Source organism: Myotis lucifugus, unplaced genomic scaffold, assembly GCF_000147115.1.
Source record: "Myotis lucifugus unplaced genomic scaffold, Myoluc2.0 scaffold_28, whole genome shotgun sequence".
NCBI classification, from domain to species: domain Eukaryota; kingdom Metazoa; phylum Chordata; class Mammalia; order Chiroptera; family Vespertilionidae; genus Myotis; species Myotis lucifugus.
In genome coordinates this window covers 484,803-508,228 of record NW_005871076.1, presented here as the reverse complement: position 1 = coordinate 508,228, position 23,426 = coordinate 484,803, and the positions used below count along the sequence as shown (strand labels likewise).

The following is a 23,426-nucleotide window of genomic DNA, read 5'->3' as shown; positions in this document are numbered from 1 at the left end:
AGGCTTGAACCAATTTAACCTAGATCTGGAGAGCCTTCCCTTAAAAGTCCACTTTTAGAAATCTATTTTTAACACCACTTCCCTCGGCGCCCTTTCCCGGTCTCCCGGAACCAACGTAATTTCCCCCTCCTTTGATCAAATGGCAACTCCCTCCGACTCACCCTGCATTTATCTCCCTCTGTTTAGTGCCATCACCATTTGTGTATTAGCCTATGAATCCTCTTTTCTTACCAGACTCTGCATTTCTGGAGGGCAGGAAGGAAGCCACTCAGACGAATAGTAGGGATCGTTTATGGAGCCCCAGCCATGGAGTCAGGGCTTCCCACCCTCATTGCATTTTATCCTCATAAATCCATGGGCCGTAAAGGTTAGGTTCACTGTCTTGCAGATGGAGAAACTAAAAATCACTTGTGTGACTAAAGCTCAAAACGTTGAGTGACTGTGGGAGATTCTGGTAAGTGGTAGAATTGGAACCCAGTCTTGTTAGATTTAGACGTTCATGTGTGTTTTATTTTGTATTTTTAAAATAGGGTTTTATTGCTTTCAGAAAAGGGAGAGGGAGAGATAGAACATCAGTGATGAGAGAGAATCATGGGTTGGCTGCCTCCTGCACGCCCCCTGCTGGGGATTGAGCCTTAACTGGGGCATGTGCCCTGACTGGGAATTGAACCGTGACCTCCTGGTTCATGAGTTGATGCTCAATCCCTAAACCACACAGGCTGGGCTGGAGGTTCATGTTTTGAATCGGGTCTTCAACTTCCCTTCTGGGTAGTCCCATCCCCTGTATCTTGAGTACAAAAGATGCTCAAGATGTTTAGGTAATGAGAACAGACCGAGGCAAAGCATACAGTAACACATGGCACTGGCCACGTGGACCAAGGAAATGCATGGACTTGTGGTCAGTGGAGCTTGGCACCTGTCCTGCTCCCCCATCTGCTACCAGAGTCTCGGGTAGGTGAGTCTCTGCTGGATCTCCCTCCCTCTCACATCACAGTTGCAACATTCACAACAGCCAGCATGTGGCCAACCTCAGGAGGCACCAAGACGGTGGCAAAAAAAACAGCCTTTGGACTCACCCGCAAGGTTGTGATGGTGGCAGGATCCCGCAGCCGGCCCTCCTCATCTTTCAGGTTGTAACCCTCCGGCCGTTTATCGCGCTCGCTGACTTTCCACAGCTTCACAGTTTTATCTGTGGAGGGAAACCAGAGGACATCAACGTTACAGTGCGGGAACGCTGGGAGAGGAGTTTTCTTCTGGGTCGGGCCCGGGAGGATCGGGAGAGGCGGAGGTACAAATGGAAGAAACTGCCACAGAAGCTGGCTCATGTCAAGGGCTTCGGTGCATAAATCTTGTGTCACTTGAAGGCAGAGTTCACGTTTCAAAACAAAAAAACATCTATCATGGAGAGACAGATGGTCTTCCTGACAATGGGCTGTTAAATCTACAGCTTAGACATTAATTTTGTTCATTCCATAAAAATATTTATTGAACACAGAATAACAAGAGTAGCTACATATATAAAATTAACGATGCTAGCACTTTGCATGGAGAATTTATTGAATGTTCACAAGTACCTTGAGAGGTAGATACTATTATTATTCCCATTTGTGTGTTGCATTTCACTAAACACTGCCCTTCCCGTGGTCCAAGAGGCTCTCCATGACCTGCACCCCTATTTCCTCATCCTTTCTGATCTCACCATCCACCCTACTCCCTGCCACATGGCTTCCTTACAGCTCTTGCTACATGCTAATCTCATTGCTGCCACAGGACATTTGCATAAGCTGTGCCTTCTGCCAGGGGAGCCTTTTACCCTCTCTTGCACGTTATTTTTCCTTCACTTTGCTCTCTCCCTATGCCCCAACTTCAGTGGGGCCTTTCCTAACCAACCTACATAAAAAGGTTTTCTTCATCATTCTCTAGCCCAGCGGTTCTCAACCTGTGGGTCGAGACCCCTTTGGTGGTCGAACGACCCTTTCACAGGGGTCACCTAAGACCACCCTGCATATCAGATATTTACATTACGATTCATAACAGTAGCAACATTACAGTTATGAAGTAGCAACGAAAATTTTATGGTTGGGTCACAACATGAGGAACTGTATTTAAAGGGCCAGAAGGTTGAGAACCACTGCTCTAGCCCCTCTTCCTCTTTTGTGTTTCCTCCTAGGACACTTCACTACTGGAAAACTTATTATGTCTCCTTCACTAGAATGTAAAATCAATAGAGAGGCAGGGATTCTGACTGTGTTGCTCATTACTATACCTCCAGCACCGACAATAGTGCCTGGGACAGAGCAGTTGTTCAATGACTACGAGTTGGATGGATGAATGAATCTCACCTGCACACTGCTTGTTGCTAGCAACCCAGGGAAATAAAAGGAGAGTCATCAAAATGCTCCTTTCCCCTTGCAGTCTCCTCGGAGTCCCCACCTGGAAACTACCTTTCTCACCTTTGTCCTGTCCCCACCCTTTATTCCACTTGCTGACACTTGTCATTTTCTACAGCAATAAATCGTGGTGAGAAGTCCAATGCCTAGAGGGGTGGGGCAGGTCAGGAGATGAGTGACAGGAGCAAGGGGTTTTGGGGGAGGTAGAGACCGCATGCCCCACCTGCAGACGTTCCATTCCATTTTATAAAGAAACATGTTCGGGCCAAACAGATCATGCCTGTGGGCTTTGGGCCTTTGGGAGCCTTCCTTATCAGATCCTACATTCATAATTTGTACTTGTTCTAACTTCTCTTCTGGAAGGCAGGGGCTCGGTGCCTTCTCAAATCTTTCTCTATGCCTGCACAAGGTAAGTGTGGAACCAGACAACCTCGGCCCCGTCCCCACGCCAACTCCAGCCAGCCACGTGGCCCAGCACTGTGATCCCCACCCAGCAGGCGCCTAGCTAGTATTTCTTGAGTGACAAACAAATGGGACTACCAGATTGAGCAGAGAAACAACTACAGAACACACAGTTACATCTGAATTTCAGATAACGTGTAATTTTTCAGTACAAATATGTCCCGAATATTCTAATCTTACAAATAAAGTGCCTCAGTTTCTTTTTAAAAAAAATATATATTTTATTGATTTTTTTACAGAGAGGAAGGGATAGAGAGTTAGAAACATCAATGAGAGAGAAACATCGATCAGCTGCCTCCTGCACACCCCCTACTGGGGATGTGCCCACAACCAAGATATATGCCCTTGACCGGAATCAAACCTGGGACCCTTCAGTCCGTAGGCCAACGCTCTATCCACTGAGCCAAACTGGTTAGGGCTGCCTCAGTTTCTTTATCTGTAAATTAAGGAAAGCCAGGCCTTCCTCACGGGGCTCTTATGAGGATTGAATGAAACACTGTGGCTACAGTGTGTACCGCAGTGTTGGGCTTCTAATAGTGGTTCACAATGGCAGCTGTTATTAGAATGAGCAAGTTGGGCAACTATTCTGCAATAACAACTTGTTGCGCTGACGGCATTAGCTTCCCCCAGGATGATGTCAGCACATCCTACGTCCTCTGTGTAAGACTGTCTGGGGAGAGAAGCCGCCCTCTCCCTGTCTTCCCTAGGATTCCCCTTCTCTCTTGCCCCCGCCCCCCCCCCCTCACCAAAGCCTTGTCCTCGGAGGTCTGAAACGCACCCCATTGGGAAGTGGGCTTTCTACAACAATTTGGACAATTGAACAAGTAAGTGCCTCTGTTTCCTAAGGTCTGGGGGTCACTCGGGCTGGTCATGCTGCTGGCAGCCTGGCCAGGCTGCTCGTGTGAGATCTGTGCACGCACCGGCTATCCTGGGGCGAGGGCCAGGAAGGCCTTCCCAGGCACTATGTGCTGGCACTCCTCTAGTCCTGCCCTCTCTGGATATCCTGCTACACACGGAACTGTGACAAAAAGGAAATACGGGCCATATTTATACAGTCACTTGATTAGGTACTGATCAACTGTGACTTAGAAGAATGCAAATCAGTGACTTTTAACACCAAATACTTTCAATTGCTTGCCTTTGGAATGCATCCCATCCCATTTGCAAGGCAATTCTTTCCTTACATTTTTCTTGTGAGTGATAATTGCTCTGTGGAGAAATAGAGAAATCATAGGTAAAGCATAAAGAATAAAAATCATCGCCCTGACCAGTTTGGCTCCGTGGATGGAGCGTTGGCCTGCAGACTGAAGGGTCTCAGGTTCGATTCCAGTCAAGGGCATGTACCTTGGTTGTGAGCACATCCCCAGTGGGGGGTGTGCAGGAGGCAGCTGATCGATGTTTCTCTCTCATCGATGTTTCTAACTATCCCTCTCCCTTCCTCTCTGTGAGGAATCAATAAAATATATTAAAAAAAGAATAAAAATCACCTATAATCTCTTCAGTCAGGGACAATCATTGTTAACATTTTGCATAGATCCTCTTAGTATTTTTTTTTCTATGCATTTTTTTGGGGGAGAAATAAAAACCAATAATATTACATATATATGTTTATTTTCTCATTTTAATTCCTTCTTTTTATTATACAAAGTGTATATTTTTTATATAACAAGAGGCCCGGTGCCCGAAAATTCATGCACTGGGGGGGGGGGGGGTTCCTCAGCCTGGCCTGTGCCCTCTTGCATTCTGGGCCCCCTCAGGGGATGTCCACCTGCCAACTTATGCCCGCTTCCCTGGGGATCGGGCCTAAGCTGGCAGTCAGACATCCCTCTGGCAGCCCGGGAGCCCTCGGGGGATATCCGATTACAGCTTAGACCCATTCCTAAGCCACAGTTGGACATCTTTAGAGCTGCTGAGGAGGCGGGAGAGGCTCCTGCCACCACCACTGCGCCCGGCTTGTGGCTGAGCATAGCTCCCCCTGTGGGAGTGCACTGACAGGGAGTGGAGGGGTGGGTGAGGTGAGGCAGCTCCTGCATTGAGTTTCTGCCCCCTGGTGGTCAGTATGTGTCATAGCGACTGGTTGTTCCAGGTCATTCCACCATTAGGGTCAATTTGCATATTACCCTTTTATTATATAGGATAGGATTGTAGAAAATAAAAATGAGCATAAAAGTAAAAAAATGAAAATCTCCCTCAATTCCATTAGACCAGCAGTTCTCAACTTGTGGGTCGCGACCCCTTTGGCAGTCAAACGACCCTTTGACAGGGGTCGCCTAAGACCATCCTGCATATCAGATATTTACATTACGATTCATAACAGTAGCAACATTACAGTTATGAAGTAGCAACGAAAATAATTTTATGGTTGGGTCACAACAATAAAACTGTATTTAAAGGGCCAGAAGGTTGAAAACCACTGCACTAGACAGAGATATCTAGTATGAAAACCTTAGTATGTCCTTTCATTTCTGTGAGCAATCACATAACTGTTTTAAATAGATACAACATGTTATACATAGTTTATGAGTATGTTTTTTTCTAATCATATCTATCTATTCCAACATCTATTCCTATAAATATATAACTTCTAATAGTGAGAATTTAATAATTAAAGGTCTAATAATGGGAGATATTAGTAAACTATAGAAGAATCATACAGGGGAATGCTATGCAGTCCTTGAAAATGTTATGGAATTTTAGGAGAATATTTAACAGTTAGGAAGATATTCCTGTTATTAAGTATTACATAAAAAAATCTGGTTGTCAAACAGTGTACAGAATATACCACATTTCTGCTAATAAAAAACAGATTTATCCATGCCTCTTTGGTGTTTTCTTTAAAAGACACAGTGGTTCTCTCTGGATGGGAACACATTATTTTTATTTTGCTTCTCTATCTTCTAATGGTTTTGCAATGAACACCTAACTATTTTCATAGCCCATCTATCAAGTAAAATATACCTTCCCTTCTCATCATAGGTACTAAGACAGAAATAGAAAGCTAGGCAAGGCAACATCTTTTCATCTCGCAAATAATTTTAAGGTCTAGATTCACAACCGAATGTTGGTTTATTTTTCATTAGAAATTGTAAAGTTATATTCTAACAGAAAGTAAAAACTGTATCCAATTATAATGAGATAAGCACAGTTGTGTTTCTTTAAAAAAAGATAATTGATGGCGAATTCAATCCAATTCCCCAATGGTTGGGTTGCCTGGAGTCATTCTTGACTTTATTATCACACAGTGTTTCTTGACTCCCTCTCTGAAAGCTTTGTGGATAAGGACGTCTGAGGAACAAACAGGTGGCTGTTACTATGAGTAATGACTTTTTCTATATTATGGCTGGCTCTCTGAGTGGTTTATCATTACTTGTGGCAGCTTTTAAACACAATCTTATCATCTATCTTCATTTTCTCTTTTGTACAGTAATTCCAATTGTCTCCCATTAATTTTCGCATGTTAACCTATTTGGCTTAAGGGGAATTCTCAACCTCAATATTAGTATAAAAAAGAAAATCCCAGGAGAACGTGGGAATTTTTCTTATAAGAATCATTTGGAGATGCTGTTGGCATATGAAATAGCATCCCAAATGGGAAGATAATATCCTTGTTAATCAAAAAACTATTTAAAAACTCAATTAACAGAACATTATGCTATATAATTAATCTTCATTGCATTTCACTGATTTTTTCCCATCCCCCCCCCACAAAGGAGTTAATGCATCTTTGAATTTTATTGTAATAATCAATAGGCTAAATTTCATAATATAAAGTAAGCTAGCTAGAGCAGATAATCAGACACTTTCTCTGCCCAAAGTAATTAAGTCGGAATCATCAGAAGTCTTTTTTAATCTAAGTAGTGTTGAATCTGCAGAGCCTTTGAGTGAAATTCAATGGTAAAACTAAGAGGGAAGACATTGAAACAAATTCATATGGTTTGGCTTTCAAGAAACATAGTTCACAAAATTAATAGAACAATAAATACAGTTATGAGAAAGAATTAAATTACTTGGAATCTGGAAAAACAGATGACTGGAAATCTGGACATGTTGAGATAAGCCATGCGTGAATAACTCCAAACTGGCTGTTTCAGAATTGCCATTTTTTTTACAGTTGTACACTGGTTTCATATTTGAGGGATTTTTGGTTCATACGCATTAAGAAAACCCCTCCCTCCTTTTAAAATAAAATATAAAACTCATCATCAAAACTTAGAAAATAAAAGTGATAAAAAGAATAAATTTATAAGAAACCCATAATACATAATCAAAAATTAATCATGGTAAGCCTTTAGGTATGTTTCCTTTTAGTCTTTAAAAATGTTAATATACGTCTGATCATACTATATACAGTATTTACATTTTTTTCACTTGACATATGCGCACTTCCCTTTATAAATGCTGGGGATGGGCAAATAGCGAATCCCTCGCTTTCTGACCCATATTTAAATGTACACTCCTCACAGACTCACACACAATGAATCAGGCTCCAGCTTATTTGCTTGGGAGAGGGTGTTTAATTTGTATCCACTAATCCTCTTAATTGCTATGCTATTCAATTAGCACCCTTTAGTATATGCTTTTATTCTAAATTGTTTCAAGCATAGGTGGGCTTCTGTCAGCAATGGCATTGAGAAACGCTAGGGTAGGTAATTCCACTGAATTAGCATGGAATTTGGCTCTCTAGTCAACCCCCAACCTCCTCTCTCCTGGACCTATTTATAGCAACTCTCCCGAAATCAACAATTGCTCTTAGAAGAGCATGGAGGGAGAAAGAGAAAGAAACCACTTCTTAATCATCCTTTGGTAGGATCCCTCTCTCTCCTTGACTTGTGCTCAGAGAACTTGATTGTGTCAGAGAGAGAAAAAACCCCAAACACATTCAGGGATTAATAACTTCTACTCAGTATGCCAGACTCACAGGACGGCCTGTCCGGGGTTCCTGAAATGCGTTCCCAGAAAAACATTCAATGAATCTTAAAACAGGAAGTCACATTCCAGAAGCACCTGGAAATAATCTGCATTAGTCAAAAACTGCAGATACTGGGGCTCACATAATTGGGTCAGAAATGTGTGATATTTAAAAAGAATCCCTACTATTCACTGAGGGCCCACTCTGCGCCAGGCACTAAGGTAAGCATCTTGCAAAGATTGTTGCTAAGTTTTTTTGACAGCCCACAAGGTTAAGAAGGAAAATGGAGTCTAAGAGAGACTGAAACATATGATGTGGCTGCTTCTATCTCCGACAATACCAAATAGGAGCAGTCACTTGTACGTACCGTTAGTAGACAGAAGGAAGTAGGCTGCATTCTGCTGGGGGAGCCATCTTATTTTATTGATTTTTTCTTCTATTTCCAAACTCTTCAGGTAATCGAACTCGGGTTCATGGCTCTGGAACGTGCTGTAAACATTGTATTCACCCCTACGATGAACCTGATTTTTGCTCTGTAAAAAAAGGCAGGGGGAGGGGAATACACGAAAGATTAAATCACATAGGCCACCTGTGAATTCACCAATTTCTTCTTCTTTTTTTTTTTTTTGAGCAGAATCATTAGGGATGGATAGGCAGGCCATCAGCGTGGGATGAGGGCAGGACCATGAGAGCCACAAGTTTTGCCTTAGCTCACAGGCCTCCAAAGCATCTGATCTTGCAGCTGCTGGTGACTATCAGTATCTCCAATATCCATACAGGCCTAAATGATATACATAAAATTCTATAATATATGGTATACATCGTAACATATACATAGAAACAGAAGTTAAACTAGGACATGATTTTAAAATGAATATACATTTAAAAATCAATATAAACAGAAGTTCTAATATTTTCGTTCTGCATTAGTGGATGTCTTGAACACCCTTTGGACCCATGCTGATGTCCATATGTATGTCTATCAATCCCTTACAAAGAGTGCAAAGCTATGGCATCTGTACCTTTCATTGGCCTTTTAAAGTCTCCCCAGATTCTCAGAGAATCTTGGAGACGTGGGAAGAGCAGGGAAATGGACAAAGGAGGCTCAGAGATATCTTCCAAGGTCACAGGACTTCTAAGGAGCAGATCTGGGCATCAGATCCCTCTCCACCCCCCCTTTTTTCTAACATGGGAAACAAAACAGACAGGAGCACAGGGGTGACACCTGCATCATGGGGAGGTGATGAGACCTCAGCCCTGGCTTTCTCCTAGCTCTGATTCTGCAACAGGCAAACAGAAGGAGCTAAATAAATGGTGAGAGAATGAAACATCAGGGGAAGGGTCTGCAGAAAGGGGCAAGGGAAAGGAGAAAGGCGGAGAGAAGGAAAAAGAGGGCGTGAAACAAAGAAAGAGCAGAAAGGAAAAGAGGGAGGGGAGGTTTCGTTTCAGGCATTTTAGAACGTGACTACCAAGAGTTTTAAGGGCCAGGCTTTGGAAAACTGTGTTCAAAATTCCAATCCAGGTCTTTATAGACATTTGTCACAAAAGCTTGACTCGTAATAAAGGCTCAATTAAACAAAAAAAAAACACCTAGATTTCTGGGTACTGAATATCCAAACCAAAATCCACTTCCTGATGGGTGCTGACGCCCAGGTGTTCCATGTATTTGTGAGGGCACTGAGGTTCCTTCCTCCAGCAAGCCCTCCAGGACTGCGGCTCTTAAGAAGTCACTCACAGACACGGAAAACACACCTGACCTCGGTGTCCCATGGCTTCGTTTCTGAGGCTTAGTGCCCATTTCAACCCCACGCCTCCCCACAGAGCTCAACACTCAACTGCGTGTTATTATACTGGACATTTATTTTTTATTGAACCAAATCACTCTCCTTGGGAAAACGTGTCCCCCTTCATTCTACTAATGAATCAGGCTTCCCACATATTCCAGTAAATTAAAATGGGTGGAACCTATAAATAGCAAAGGGAAAATGTGGTTTGGAATATTACTGGCAACACACTGCCCAGGGTAATTTATGCTAAATAGCTCCTCCGGTTCCTCTTTATCATCACCATGAACCTAATGGGATTTTTTTTTTTTTCAAATTGAAGAAGAAAGTTTGAAAATCAGCTTGAAGAGGACTTGCCACGCTGACTGACAGACATGTAACCAGCCTGCCTACTGCGGAGAGCGCCAGTCCACCTTAACAATAAATTCATCCGAATGTTGATTTGGTACCATCCAAATCAGACTGTCAAGTGTGTGCCGTATGTGCCAGACCAATTAGCACTCGGCAGCTCTGGAAAAGCAGGAAAAATTCCAGGTCACGAAGAGCTATTAGTTCCTACTTGCCAAGCCCATTTCCCTGTTTCCAGGACCAGTGGAACAGGCTGGGTGCCTGACTTCATGCTGAACACTTGAATTTCTACAGAACCCCGGGGGATTAGGATGCCCTTATAGAAATTAATTGCAAATAATGTGCAATTACCAAATACATCACCTCTAAATGAGGCTTTCCTTTTTTTGAGGGGAGGTGGAACATAAATGGCTTGGAGGCACAAAGCAGGCACTCAATTGCTAGGGAAGTCTCCGCTGAACCCTTCCTCCTGCACTCGGCCTCCCCACGCTGTGCTGGGTGAGTCTCGGAGGCAGACGGTAGCAGATGGGAGCGTTACTAGCACACAGGCTGGCCTGCTGGGAGCCCCAGGACCAGGCCAGGGGAAGCCAAGGCAATCACATCGGGCCATGCTTCCCTTCTGACAAAGCAGAAACAGACACCCCGAAACGCAATTTATATGAAAAAGAGACACAATTCCTAGTGGAACCCAAGTCCCAGGAAGAAAGGGGCTTTTTGAGATTCAGTGGAAATTAAAACTCCCGCTCGGAAAGCACACAGCACTCAGCTCAGGGACCTTCGAGTCACCCACAGTAAAGTGTGTGCCCTGTGCATCGCTCAGATGTCATTTTGTGGGACTGAACTCCCTTTGGTGGGGTGAGCTACCATTTTCTTCTCCACTGACCCAAGTTGTCCCTTTCACAGCTGTGGACAAAGAACCGTTTCTTCCTCCTACATATTCTGTGAGAGCCCCTGAAAGGAGCAGAGGCTTCATTTTAATCACTCCAGGATGAATTTCACTCCGAAGGGAGGAGTTATGCTCAAAAAGCACCCGTGGCATTTTGCAGGTCAGATGAGACGTGAGAACGTGAAAAGATAAGGCCGTGCCCAGGAAAGGCTCTATTTTCAGGTGCTTTCATGAGCCGGAAGGTGGAACGGTTGATGTTAATGACTTCTTGGCAGTTTTTAGTTGGCTAGCAAAGCAGCAAGGTGAAGGGGGACACGGGAGGATTAAGGAACAGCGGGAGGCCTCCGCTAAAAAGGGAAGGAAAGGGGCATTTTGCAGTCACTTGCCACTTACCTCCTGCTCTCGTTGAAATATTACAACCCGACCCCCCTTGTCCCCTGTCGCTAGTAATTCTCCCGTGTGGTTGAATTCTACCGTAGAGATAATGTCAGCTGAAAAGAAGAAGACAAAGGCAATTTAAGTAACTGCACACTTGCTTTGAAACGACAGATCATAGACACACTTTTCTGTGCATTTAAGGGCTCAGGGCTTTGTCTCTGCAGTGGAATTTGCAAGGGCTTTATGTTCTGTATTTTAAGTGCTGCGAGAAGCGGCTCTTGGGAAAGTACATTTCCTAGATGCCCACACTGCGCTGTGGTCTCCTGGAACATCTGGCGAGAACAAAAGGAAGCAGCACGTTCAGACCCTTTTATGTTGGGCAAGAGAAAATGAGTTTCCTTAAGGCTCATGGAAATGGCCATACTCTTTGATAAAAGTTTCTACCAGCCATGGAGCCTGTACCCACTCCTGGCCTCTTTGCATTTCCTTTTCTTCTATACCGAGGCACTGCCCCACACAGGTTTCTGTGGTGGCTATGCAAACGAGGGCTGGGGATGCCTGAAGCTCAGACATGGAAAAACACTGGCAACCTTTGCAAGTTGGAAACTCATGGAAGGACCCCACAAATGCTCCAGCTTGACCCCGTGGTACCTCTTTTTTTGGTGAGCCCAACACTCCTTTCTGGAAGAGCACGCCTTATTCCAACCCCAGGTGAAGGGTGCTGGGGAAACGGTCATGAGTCAGAGGGGAAGTCAGAGGGCAATTTGTCCTCTGTGTTTCCCAAGAGAGAAAATACACAGGCGCCAGGAACTCAGATCACCGATAATTGCTGAGCGAACGCCAGCCTGCCAAGTCTTTCTTCAACGCCGGTTACCCCCGGAGGAATACGGACAGGTAAATTACCTATGATGGGATTTATTAGGGCTATTTTTAGAAACATGTCAGAGGTTAATTCTTGTGCAATTATTCCCTTGCAGGGCTTCAACAATTGCTCCTGAGAGTTCAAATAAGTTCTAAAAAAAGGGGTGGTGAGGGGGGGAGGGGAATTATGACCATGGCCTTTGACAGAGGAACATTCTGAGGATTATGTCCATGTGAGAAAAGCAGAGGGGAAACAGTGAGCTGGGAAATGAAGGCAATTGCCTCTGAATAGTTCACATCTCAAATCTTACATTAATATCATCGTTTCAGGATTTTCTTGGTATGCCTGACTTATTCAGGTAAGTAGTGTACAATTCTCCACTTTGCACATAACTGTCCTGTTCCACAGATGATAATGCTCTTAATGGTCATCCTTTGTGTAGAAGGGAAAAGAAAAAGGCACAAACCATAGTCACTTTCAGGCTGGGCACATTTAAAAGAGCAATTCATGATTGCTTTTTTAAAAAAAAATCCTCACCCGAGGATATGTTTTTTATTGACTGTAGAGAGAGAGGAAGGGAGAGAGAGAAACATTGATGGGTTGCTTCCTGTGTATGACCCGACCTGGGATCGAACCTGCAACCTTTGGGTGTATGGGACACTCCAACTAACTGAACCACCCGGCCTGGGCCAATTCATGATTTGTTTGGGCCTCTTAGGCGACTGACCCCAGGACAGCAAATGCAAAGCTCTACAGGAGCACTAGGTAAAATGGAGTGAAGAAAACCAGATGCAGTAGGAAGCTTGTGTCCTCTCTTAGGGGACAAGTGGCTGCTCGGCTTAAGCCAACTGTGGCCATCAACTATTGCGAGCGTTGGCAGATATTCTGGTCTTTTTCAAAGAAGTTGGAAATCAAGATTTTTATGCAAAATCTCTTCAATTTTATATATGGACAACTAATTCTTTTTTTCAACACCAGGACATTTAAAAAAAGTGTAATCTTGTCTGTGGGCTGAATGTGGTGTGTGAGTCACCAGCTTGTGACGCCTGGTCTATAGTCTTCCTTCAGAAAAGACCACCCCATTCCTTCCTGATGATCTCAACCAGAGATCTAGTCCGTTCCCTCAGGAAGAGCCCTCCAAATGAATGCGACCTCAAGGAAACATGAAATAAGCGAGTGCTTATCCCGTTCCTAATGCAAGCGGAGGAGGCCCATTTCTCGAACAAGTGCCCACTGAGGAGGAAGGAAGCCCAGCAGGGCTGGGGAGCCAACCACCTCAAGTGAATTACTTGCCCACGTTTCTTTGTCACAGTTGGTGCATCTTAGCTAAGCACGCTCATGTACAGAGGAGGGAAGGCGGCTGCTTAGTGTTTGCACTGCCTCCGCAAAGCACTCGAGTGCTAGGATACATTTCTTAGGGACTGCTACTGGCTTTTCAATGAGTGGTGAGCAATGGGGTTATTCACGGAGACTCCTGACTTGGGTGGAACCTAATGAAGACAAGGCCATTTCTTTTTTCTTTCAGGCTTCTGTGGGGTACTACGGAGTGAGTCAGAGCCCTCAAACTGCTGAAGACACAAACGGGTTCTAGAGAAAAGGGTAGTGGGGAATAATGATTGAGTGGTGGGGAGACCAGGCCTGGGGGTTAACAGCGCCCCACTCCTGTCTTTAGGGCTAAAGGCTACTTAAGTGCAGTTCACGTCCTTCCTCTCCCAGCAATGTTAACACGGAGTTCTGGGTGGGTGGCAGGGTCCACGCATTGAGGACTAAAGGATGGGCTTTTCCTTTTGGGAAGTTGGGTATCAGAAGAGTCAAGCAGCTTTTCCCAAGGTCAGCCTCTGGCTCAGTTTCCAAGAAAATGTCACTCCAAGGGAAACAAAACTCTCTTTCTCAGTTGCCGTATACATTGCCTTTGTGCCCAGACTCTCTGAAAATGTCCTTCTTCTCCCTTTAAGATCCACACAGGTCAAAACAAGGTAGGATATATTTTTTAAATCAATAATTCTCAGGCATGGATCTGTTCATTTATTTATACTACTCATCACTGCACAGGATGTACAAAGCATTCTTCTAGGCTCCATGGACACAAGCTTCAAGGTCCCTGCCCTCCAAGTCACTTCAACTAAAACGTGCACCACTCCACCCCACTCCACCATGTTTCTATCACCATCTTCAAAAATAATCATCTGCACTCAAGCCTCTACAAATAAATTCTGCCTGGTGCATCTATTTTTACTCACTATTCCCTCAGCCTTTAGAAAAGAATACATTGTTTTTGTATTTGCTAAAATGTTCTTTCACATGTGCATGCTATCCATATTCTTTACAAACTAGAGGCCTGATGCATGAAATTCGAAATTTGTGCAAGGGGCTTGGACCCCGCAGCTGCAGCAGCTGCCTCTGCCATGGCCCCACGGTGCCGCAGCTTAGTCCGGAAGGTCGTCCGGTCTAATTAGCATATTACCCTTTTATTATTATAGATTGTTAGGAAAGCCCTAGCTGGTTTGGCTTAGTGGATAGAGTGTCCGCCTGTGGACTGAAGAGTCCCAGGTTTAATTCCGGTCAAGGGCACATGCCCAGATTGCGGTCTTGATCTCAGTGTGGGGCATGCAGCAGGAGGCAGCCAATCAATGATTCTCTCTCATCATTGATGTTTCTATTTCTCACTCTCTCTCCCTTCCTCTCTGAAAAATATCAGTAAAAATAGATTTTTAAAAAATTGTTAGGAAAGACCACTGGGCCCCAACTACCATGACACCGACAGCCCCTACCATGAGAGTAATACCTTTAGGTTAAGGCCGTGGTCGGCAAACTGTGGCTCGCAAGCCACATGCGGCTCTTTGGCCCCTTGAGTGTGGCTCTTCCTAAGCCTTAGGAGTACCCTAATTAAGTTAATAACAATGTACCTACCTATATAGTTTAAGTTTAAAAAAATTTGGCTCTCAAAAGAAATTTCAATCGTTTTCCTGTTGATATTTGGTTCTGTTGACTAATGAGTTTGCCAACCACTGGGTTAAGGCATTGTCCCAAGACCCTTCTTAAAGGCAATTATTGCTTGGAAGCTATAGTACTTTTGAAAAATATATATTTTTATTGATTTCTGAGAGGAAAGAGAGATAGAAACCTTAATGATGAGAATCATTGATTGGCTGCCTCCTGCATGCCCCCCATTGGGGATTGAGACTGAAACCTGGGCATGTGCCCTGATCCAGAATGGAACCATGACCTCCTAGTTCATAGGTTAACACTCAACCACCGAACCACACTGGCTGGCCGGGATGCTAAGGACACATATGTAATATCTTAGGAACCATAGATATGCACATAGAGTATTTATCACATACAAAAATGTGTATCATGGAAGGAGAAAGATAAAAGGAACAATGCCTACTAGAGAGCATGTGTCCAGGCAACCTGGTGCAATGGAGTCTGTGACCCAATCAGAACATAACACTGAGGCCAGGTGTGGGGATTTGGAATAGCCAGGCACAGGGGAAAGAAACACAACACACACACACACACACACACAGAGATTCAGGCTCAAGTCTAAGCCACGTGATCCAAGACAGTACTTATGGGACATCAGGCATGGTTCCAGCTAATAAAAATGTCTCCCTTTTTCCCAAGTGTTATCATTATTGGTGTTATGCTGCCCTCAAGAATCTTTTAAGAAAATGGGTGATTGGTACAGCAGGATTCTGAAATTCCTTAGTCCTCTTGCTAGTCCTTATCTATTTTAATCCTGCCAGTCCGCTGCTCTATATAGTAGGTTGTTTATATATAGCAACTGTCTAACTAATTTCAGAGCCTTTGCCATTGCAGCTCGAGTTGATGCCTGTTTTGATCTTCTGGTTTCCTGACTCATTTATCACTGCTAAGCCAGTAGGTGTAACCAGAATACGTTACTGCCCCATCCATCGCTGTGTATCTTCATCTATGACTGTTTAATAATTGATGCAAAACTCATGAATCATCCACATTCCAGTTTCAAGATACTGAAACTTCTGATACAAATTCTCCTGTGTTTGCATCATGCTCTTTGGTAGAGCAGTTAAAACTGGAAAACTTGGGCTGCTCAAGGCAAAACAATTTTATAGAAATCGGATGTGGCGAGAAGAATAAACTAGAGGACTTACACTTCATCTGAAATCATGGTCAACAGAAACCAACTCATCAAATTCAACATGATTTTGGTTTTTAAATGACCAGTTAATATGATACAATTTTATTCAATGCCCAGCCTTTCACACTGTTGAGCAAAAAACTATAAACAAAGCATTTTTCCTCTGTTCTGTAGACCAAGTGCACATTTTTTACTAAAAACAGAGAACAGAAGCCTAAAGCAGTTACAGAGGTCAAGTGTAGCTAGTGATTTTTAAAGGAAGTATGACGTTTGCCCTGTTCTACATCTACTTGTGTTTATTTAATTTCCACAAGATGGTGGCCTGGTAACCCCATTTCAGGTTCAATGAGCACTGCTAAGACCAACTTTTTCTTAAAAAAATCATTCTCAGGATCCCACAAAGGTCCAAGATTGGTAATTCCATACATATAATCTCCATGTACCTGAATAATAGAAATTAACTTGGCAATTATATTGATGTGATGGGGAGACAGAGGGAGGAGGGAGTCCATGGCCTAGTTGCCCACAGTACTGTGCTAGGCTGGAGTCTGAGGCAGGCCCCGCGATTATTGGGCAATGTACAATTCAAACAGCAGGTTGACTATTTTGACCAAATGAGGACACAGTTTAAAATGAGAGAGGACCTAAACCCAAATCCTCTGATGGGACAAAATCTTACTGACCAGGTCACTAGAACCGGCCTTCTCAGCATCAATCATAGACAAAGGAATTGAAATGAGAGGGTAATGTAATGTAGCTTTTAAAACCCATTAAATACTTTACCTTTCATCTAAGAAACATTTGGTAGGTAATATTATAGTCTTTGACCCTACTTGTATCAGCAGACTGATTCTACCTACTCAACATTTGGCTTTCTTCCTGATGGTCAGGTCAACTCTGGGGAGAGTTTTGCAGTGTTCGGCAAACTGCAGCTGGCGAGCCACATGCGGCTCTTTGGCCCCTTGAGTGTGGCTCTTCCACAAAATACCACGTGCGGGTGCGCAGGTACAGTGAGATTGAAACTTCGTGGCCCATGTGCAGAAGTTGGTATTTTGTGGAAGAGCCACACTCAAGGGGCCAAAGAGCCGCATGTGGCTCGCGAGCTGCAGTTTGCCGACCACTGATCTAGGGCAAGCACATCAGCAAGGATGGAAGACAGGTGTCACAGAGGATGGCAGTGGTGAAATGGGGTTAGTTGCCAGAAAGTTTGTGTTGAGAAGGATTTGGAAGGTCCCTTCCAGCCTGAAGGGCTGTGATTATTTGGCAATGGGTCCTGCCGTGAGGGGAAGGTAGCATGTCTGCCCTTTATCATCCCTACACAGGAGCTTCTAGCTAGATTGGCAATGACTTTGTGGATTAAACAAACAGGATTTTTAGGCTTCCCAGGGGGAATTAAAAATACTATTTTCAGGCACATAAAACTGTGGACTCCTTTCTGAGTTCTGGTTCACAGTCCATTTTCTTGGATGAGGTTTTTGTTTCTAATAAGTTTTCATAACTGAAATAGTGTGCTGGAGCTATTTTCTACCAAAATAGAAGGAAAAAAGTCTGATTTTGGCCAAGCAAGATATGCCCAAGTACTGCTACTGGATTGTGCCAAAAGGGCCTTGTTGATGTTAATATATTATAAAATTAAAAAAAGAATCAGCCAGCCCTAACTGGTTTGGCTCAGTGGAGAGAGCATCAGCCTGCAGACTGAAGGGTTCCAGGTTCGATTCTGGTTAAGGGCATGTACCTTGGTTGTGGGCACATCCCCAGTAGGGGGTGTGCAGGAGGCAGCTGATCGATGTTTCTCTCTCATCGATGTTTCTAACTCTCTATCCATCTCCCTTCCTCTCTGTAAAAAATTCAATAAAATATATTAAAAAAAAGAAAAATCAGCCAATAAAAGTGTATGTAAGATTCTTACAATTTTGTTAAAGTACTTTCATTTCAAAATATATCTTTTTTTTTAACTGGTAAAGTAATACATACTTACTAAAACTTCCATCAACACCAAGAAGATGTTTAAAATATAAAATGAAATTTTGCTAACAATCTGACTCTCCTGGACTTAACAGTTAACTCCTGTAAACCCACAAATATTCATAGGAAAAAGATCTGTCAGGGAGAGTTCAAAATGATAATGCTTTGGTGTAGAATGTGGATGGTTGATTTATTTTCTTATAGTCTTTTGTCAAAATTTTCAGTATTTTCTAATTTTTAGCATGACCATAAATATATGTGTAATTCTTACTTGCAAACAAATTTAATTGGTTTTCAAACTGAATAAGAGATTTTGGCATTTATCTCAGTGATTTTTTAAACTTTTAAAAAATTACCTTTTTAATTCCCATGTGGCGAAATTTGTATGGGTTTGGACAAATGCAGGGATGTGTGTCCACCACCACCACCATCATGATCCAGAGCAGCTTCACCACATCCAAAATGTGCCTCACAGTGCCGCTTTTAGGGAATGATTTTTCAAAAGGGATAAAATTATGAAAATAAAATGAGCTGACAGGTATAGAGAGCTTCCAAAAGTTAAAAATGCTATGCAAATACAGAGCCTTAATACTCCTGGTCTTTACAGATATGACTCAACTCAATTTGGAGCCAATGGTCATTTTCTCACGACTCAAAGGTTTTATTATTTTTAAAAATGTTTTTTATTGATTTCAGAGAGGAAGAGAGAGAGAAACATCAATGATGAGAGAGAATCATTGATCAGCTGTCTCCTGCATGCCCCCAACTGGGGATGGAGCCCACAACCTGGGCCTGTGCCCTGACTGGGAATCAAACCATGACCTTCTAGTTCATAGACACTCAATTACTGAGCCATGCTGACTGGGCCAAAGATTTTATTTTTTAATCTTATTGCTTAGATATTATCACCATTCTGGTTTTAGAGTGGTGGGGATCTCAATTCATCAATATACCTTTATCAACTTGCACCACAAGCGTCAGATGTTCTGCCCTTTGATCTTTGCCCTTTGTCTTTCTTTTTTTAAATTTTTTTTTAAAAAATATACTTTATTGATTTTTTATAGAGAGGAAGGGAGAGAGATAGAGAGTTAGAAACACCGATGAGAGAGAAACATCAATCAGCCGCCTCCTGCACATCTCCTACTGGGGATGTGCCCGCAACACAGGTACATGCCCTTTACCGGAATCGAACCCAGGACCCTTCAGTCCGCAGGCCGACGCTCTATCCACTGAGCCAAACCGGTTTTGGCTTTGCCCTTTGTCTTTCAATGGGGCTACGTTTGAGTTCTTGGTTCAGTAGCATTGCCTTCTTAAGTTGACCCTATTTCTCATATTCCTTTAGCTTGGTCCTAGTGACAGGAGTGGTAAATATAAAGTTCTGAGTAGTGATAACAAATAGATCTAATCTGGCTTACCGATTTTGATCTATGGGAAGAAGCTGCCTATTGAGAAGAGTTCTGAGGTCAGAGCCAGGCTTGGTGGGAGGGTGTTGTGATCAATTAGTCATGTCTACCACAGGCATGGACATAGGCAGCACACATGCTACCTGCTTGCTCTCCTGACCTTCTGTGAGTAATACACTATCTGATCCAGACTTATTCCTTTGTCACCCAACCAGTGTCTGGTATTTAGATACCGAATCCTCTCTTTTCATTTGAATACAGTTAATTCTTCGCATAGTCGTTTAAACTTGAACCTGGTGCTGGTTCCTCTTGTATGAAAGAAGGCAGGCAGAGGGGTCCAACAGCCCCAGTTCCCTAGATCTTGTCACAACTGCTGCTTCCTATTTAACCACAAGCAAGTGCTAGAAAATGGGTACTGTTTACATGTCAGTCTGCTTCTGCCGACCAAGCTCATTAAGGGCAGGTAGTGTGTTGTGGCAGACACCCTTGGTGGGCTACTCTAGCCAGTGCCTGTTGTGCTTGCCTGCCTCCTGCCGTAGAAGCTGAAAAACGCAGATACTTCCTTCCCAGTCTCCCCTGTAGCTACTGGTGGCCAAGTGACCCAGATCTGGCCAACGAGACATATAGGAACATCTTCTGGGGGACAAGGAGGCAGAACTTCCAGGAAAAATGTTCCCTGAATAAAGGAAGGAAGCAAGTAATGGGACACCTTCTGGTGGCACTGAGTACTTCGTGCTTCCTGCCTTTGTATGTGGCTATATGTGGACTCGATATGTGAAGCTGTGGCAGCCATCATGTGACCAGGAGGTGATAAGTCTAAAGACTTAAAAAAGCCAAGAGGCTGAGTATGACATGGAAAAATAGGACAATGTCCTTGATGATAGCACTGAACTACAAAACCTACCTCAGAGATAGCCTATGCTTGGACTTGTTCAATGATAACCTGTGGTTTAAGCCACTGCAAAACCACAGGGTTTTTGTTATTTGCATCACATGCAAACTAAGAGGCATGCATTTCCATCTTTGTTTTCCTCTTAGCTCTTTGCACAAAACCAGATTATTAATGCATGCTGAATTGGAATTTCCACGCACAAACCCTCACATGCACATTTTCATTTCACTTTACCACACAACCAGTTTTTTTGGGATTTTTTTTGCACTTGTTTGGTTCCCAGTACAGGTATTGAGGTGGCTTGTTTATCTCCCTATCCTTGAGTGAAAACGGTACATTACTTTTTGATCATTCAAATATGAAAGCAGCTTATTGGGACAGCATACCAACCCCTCCCCCCCATTAATCATGGTGCCCATCATACAATTATGACTTCAAAGGGACCCAGTCATGCCCTCCTTAGGAGCCACGTTCTCCCTGCTAATGTGCAGGAAGCCCACCATGCTTGCTGAGCTGTGGTAGGAAGCAGGTGAGTAATGAATGCCATGCTGTTCCCATTAAAATGCACACAGCTTCCCCACGCTGACCGAATGCCCAGCACTAACCAGGGCTGAGGCAACCCGGGCCATGTGGGTTTATGGAGATTTCCTTTCATTCAAAACATGTTTCTGCAACATCGAAGCTGAGAAATTTTCCTGTAGTTGGAACAAAACTTGCCTAAAGGGCAGTTTTAAAAATTATAAATCGTCTAAGTAGGCAAAAATCCAGTGGGAAATTGGTTGCAGTCCAGACTTGCCTACAAACCCCAAGCCTGTGTGGCTTACGGTGGAGTCTGCTGTCGAGGTGTCTACCATCTGTCACCCACTCTTTCAGAAAGCAGAGGAGTAATTAACTGCTCGGGCAATGCAAACCCTGTCAGTCATTCAGATCTATTATCTACACAACATGGGGCATCTACCGCTGACCCCACAGTCTGTGGGACTCCGGGTCCAAGTGGGCAATCTCATCACATCTGCAGGGGACTAGGCGCTCCAGGGCAGGTAGTCTACCCCCCAGGCACGCTTAACCTGGAGTCTGTTTCGCACGCCTTTGGTCAAAAATTTTGTGGTGTCGCATGCTCTGAATCAGTAAGGCATGGCATCTGCACTAAAATTCCCCACGTCTGTGGGTGGGTTCTAATATCACTTCCTTAGTGAAGCCTTGTGTGTCTTCCCCCTCCAGCGGTTCTCAACCTGTGTGTCTCGAACAATGAAAATACATCCTGCATATCATGATGATTCATAACAGTAGCAAAATTACAGTTATGAAGTAGCAACAAAAATAATTTTATGGTTGGGGGTCACCACAACATGAGGAACTGTATTAAAGGGTCGCGGCATTAGGAAGGTTGAGAACCACTGCCCCAGACAATCCCTTTATGATGCAGCCTCACTGCCCGCACATCTCCATCACCACAGCTATCACCACTTACTGTTAGCACTTATCCCAAAGGTAACGGAATCAGTTTACATGCCTATCGCAGTCTTTAAATTCCATACAAAATGTATTTATCATTGAACGTTCAGTGTCTAGCTGAGTGTCTGAATGGGTAACAGATGAGTCTTGATTTTTTTTTCTTTAGAGATGAGAGCCAGAGAGATCCCACACCAAAGTGGACCAACACAGACAGGCTGGTTACCTTAAACAAAGTACCAGAGAACAAAATATTTATGCTGGTTGAATATAAAAAAGGTTTTTAAGGGATGTGAGGCAAGGGCAAGTTCTTGTTTGGAAGAGTATTCATGACTTTAGAGCCAGATAGATTGATCCTAAAAAGACTTGATAGCACTGGCAAGGAATTAAGGGTCCTATGAATCATAGGGAAAGAAAAGAGCAGATGGGCTGGTGACCAGAGGGTACTGGAATATGGTGCTATTTGGGAGTGGGCATGGAAGTGGCAAGGAGACAATCCAAAATGTATTTTAAGCAAATAGGCTGCAATTCCAGGAATCTCTTTAGTGGATACCTATTATGTGCATGTCTTAGGACTGGATGCCAAGGATATGCTAATAAACAAGTGAGGAAGAAAGAGGGTGGAAGTGCTGAATGAATGAAGGAATGAGTGAATGAATAAATAAATAAAGAAGCAAATACATGTATGGATAAATAAACCAGTAACCAGGACGGGTCCACCATTAATAGCTGAAATAAAATCTGTACAAATTCAATTTCTACCCTCAGCCAAAAGATAGCTAGGAAGAAAAATGCTATTGAAACCATATCTTCACAGAATTTTCAAATTATCTAGTAAGAGTTTCTCCCATAATTCACTATTTCAGAGATCCATGTGGTTTTATTTTTCTTCTTCCCTCATCTCTTTCCCCTTTCCCTCTTTTTCCTTCTTCCTTCCCTTCCCCCTCTCTCCCTTTTCACCATCCTTCCCTTCTTTTTCTTTTGAAGCCGAGAGCAGCAAGTACTCTATCCCTCTGCCCCCAGGTCAAGGTTCAGTACCTCCTATCTGCCTACCAGGCAGAAGGCTACTCACCTATTTACATTTTAGAAATGATGAGTAAACTACAAGATTACTTCCCAGTGGGCAGCCTGACCTCCTTATGGCCTTTCACCACCACTCCTATTATTATTATACAAAGAAACAAGTCTGGCAGAGGGGAAAAAGATACCCACACTGTCATCCCACCCGTGGAAGATTTATAGACACTTTGCAAGTGGCCAGACCCAGGTGATGGTGCCAGGAACTTTCCAAGTGATTTGTAGATCTCCCTTCCAAGAAGTCAGTCTTTAACGGAAAAGTCTTCTAGCTGCACATTCCTTTGTTAAAGTGCAGCTACAGGGAGAGGATTGAAATTGTGTTGCAGAAGACTCATGAAATTAACTTGCTATTAACATGGCCTCAAGATATTTCAGTCTCAGAAAAACACCAGGATTGCAGTTTAGAAAAGCACAATTTTTCTTTTTTTTGTGTGTGATTTAATCACGACTTTATTCACTTGATATAACTGCACTCAACATAAAGTAATTCTAACC

The 23,426-nt window shown here is 43.3% G+C and overlaps 1 protein-coding gene across 1 annotated transcript in view; it reads right to left on the bottom strand.

Moving 5' to 3' along the window:
* Positions 1–23,426, bottom strand: part of PPP2R2B (protein phosphatase 2 regulatory subunit Bbeta) — a 220,825-nt gene that overhangs the window by 68,125 nt on the left and 129,274 nt on the right. The window contains exons 2-4 of the mRNA XM_023752142.1: positions 11,173–11,270; positions 8,129–8,294; positions 1,077–1,189 (exon numbers count right to left, since the gene is read on the bottom strand). Coding sequence (XP_023607910.1) covers positions 1,077–1,189; positions 8,129–8,294; positions 11,173–11,270 — 377 coding nt within the window. The remainder of the gene's footprint in view (positions 1–1,076; positions 1,190–8,128; positions 8,295–11,172; positions 11,271–23,426) is intronic.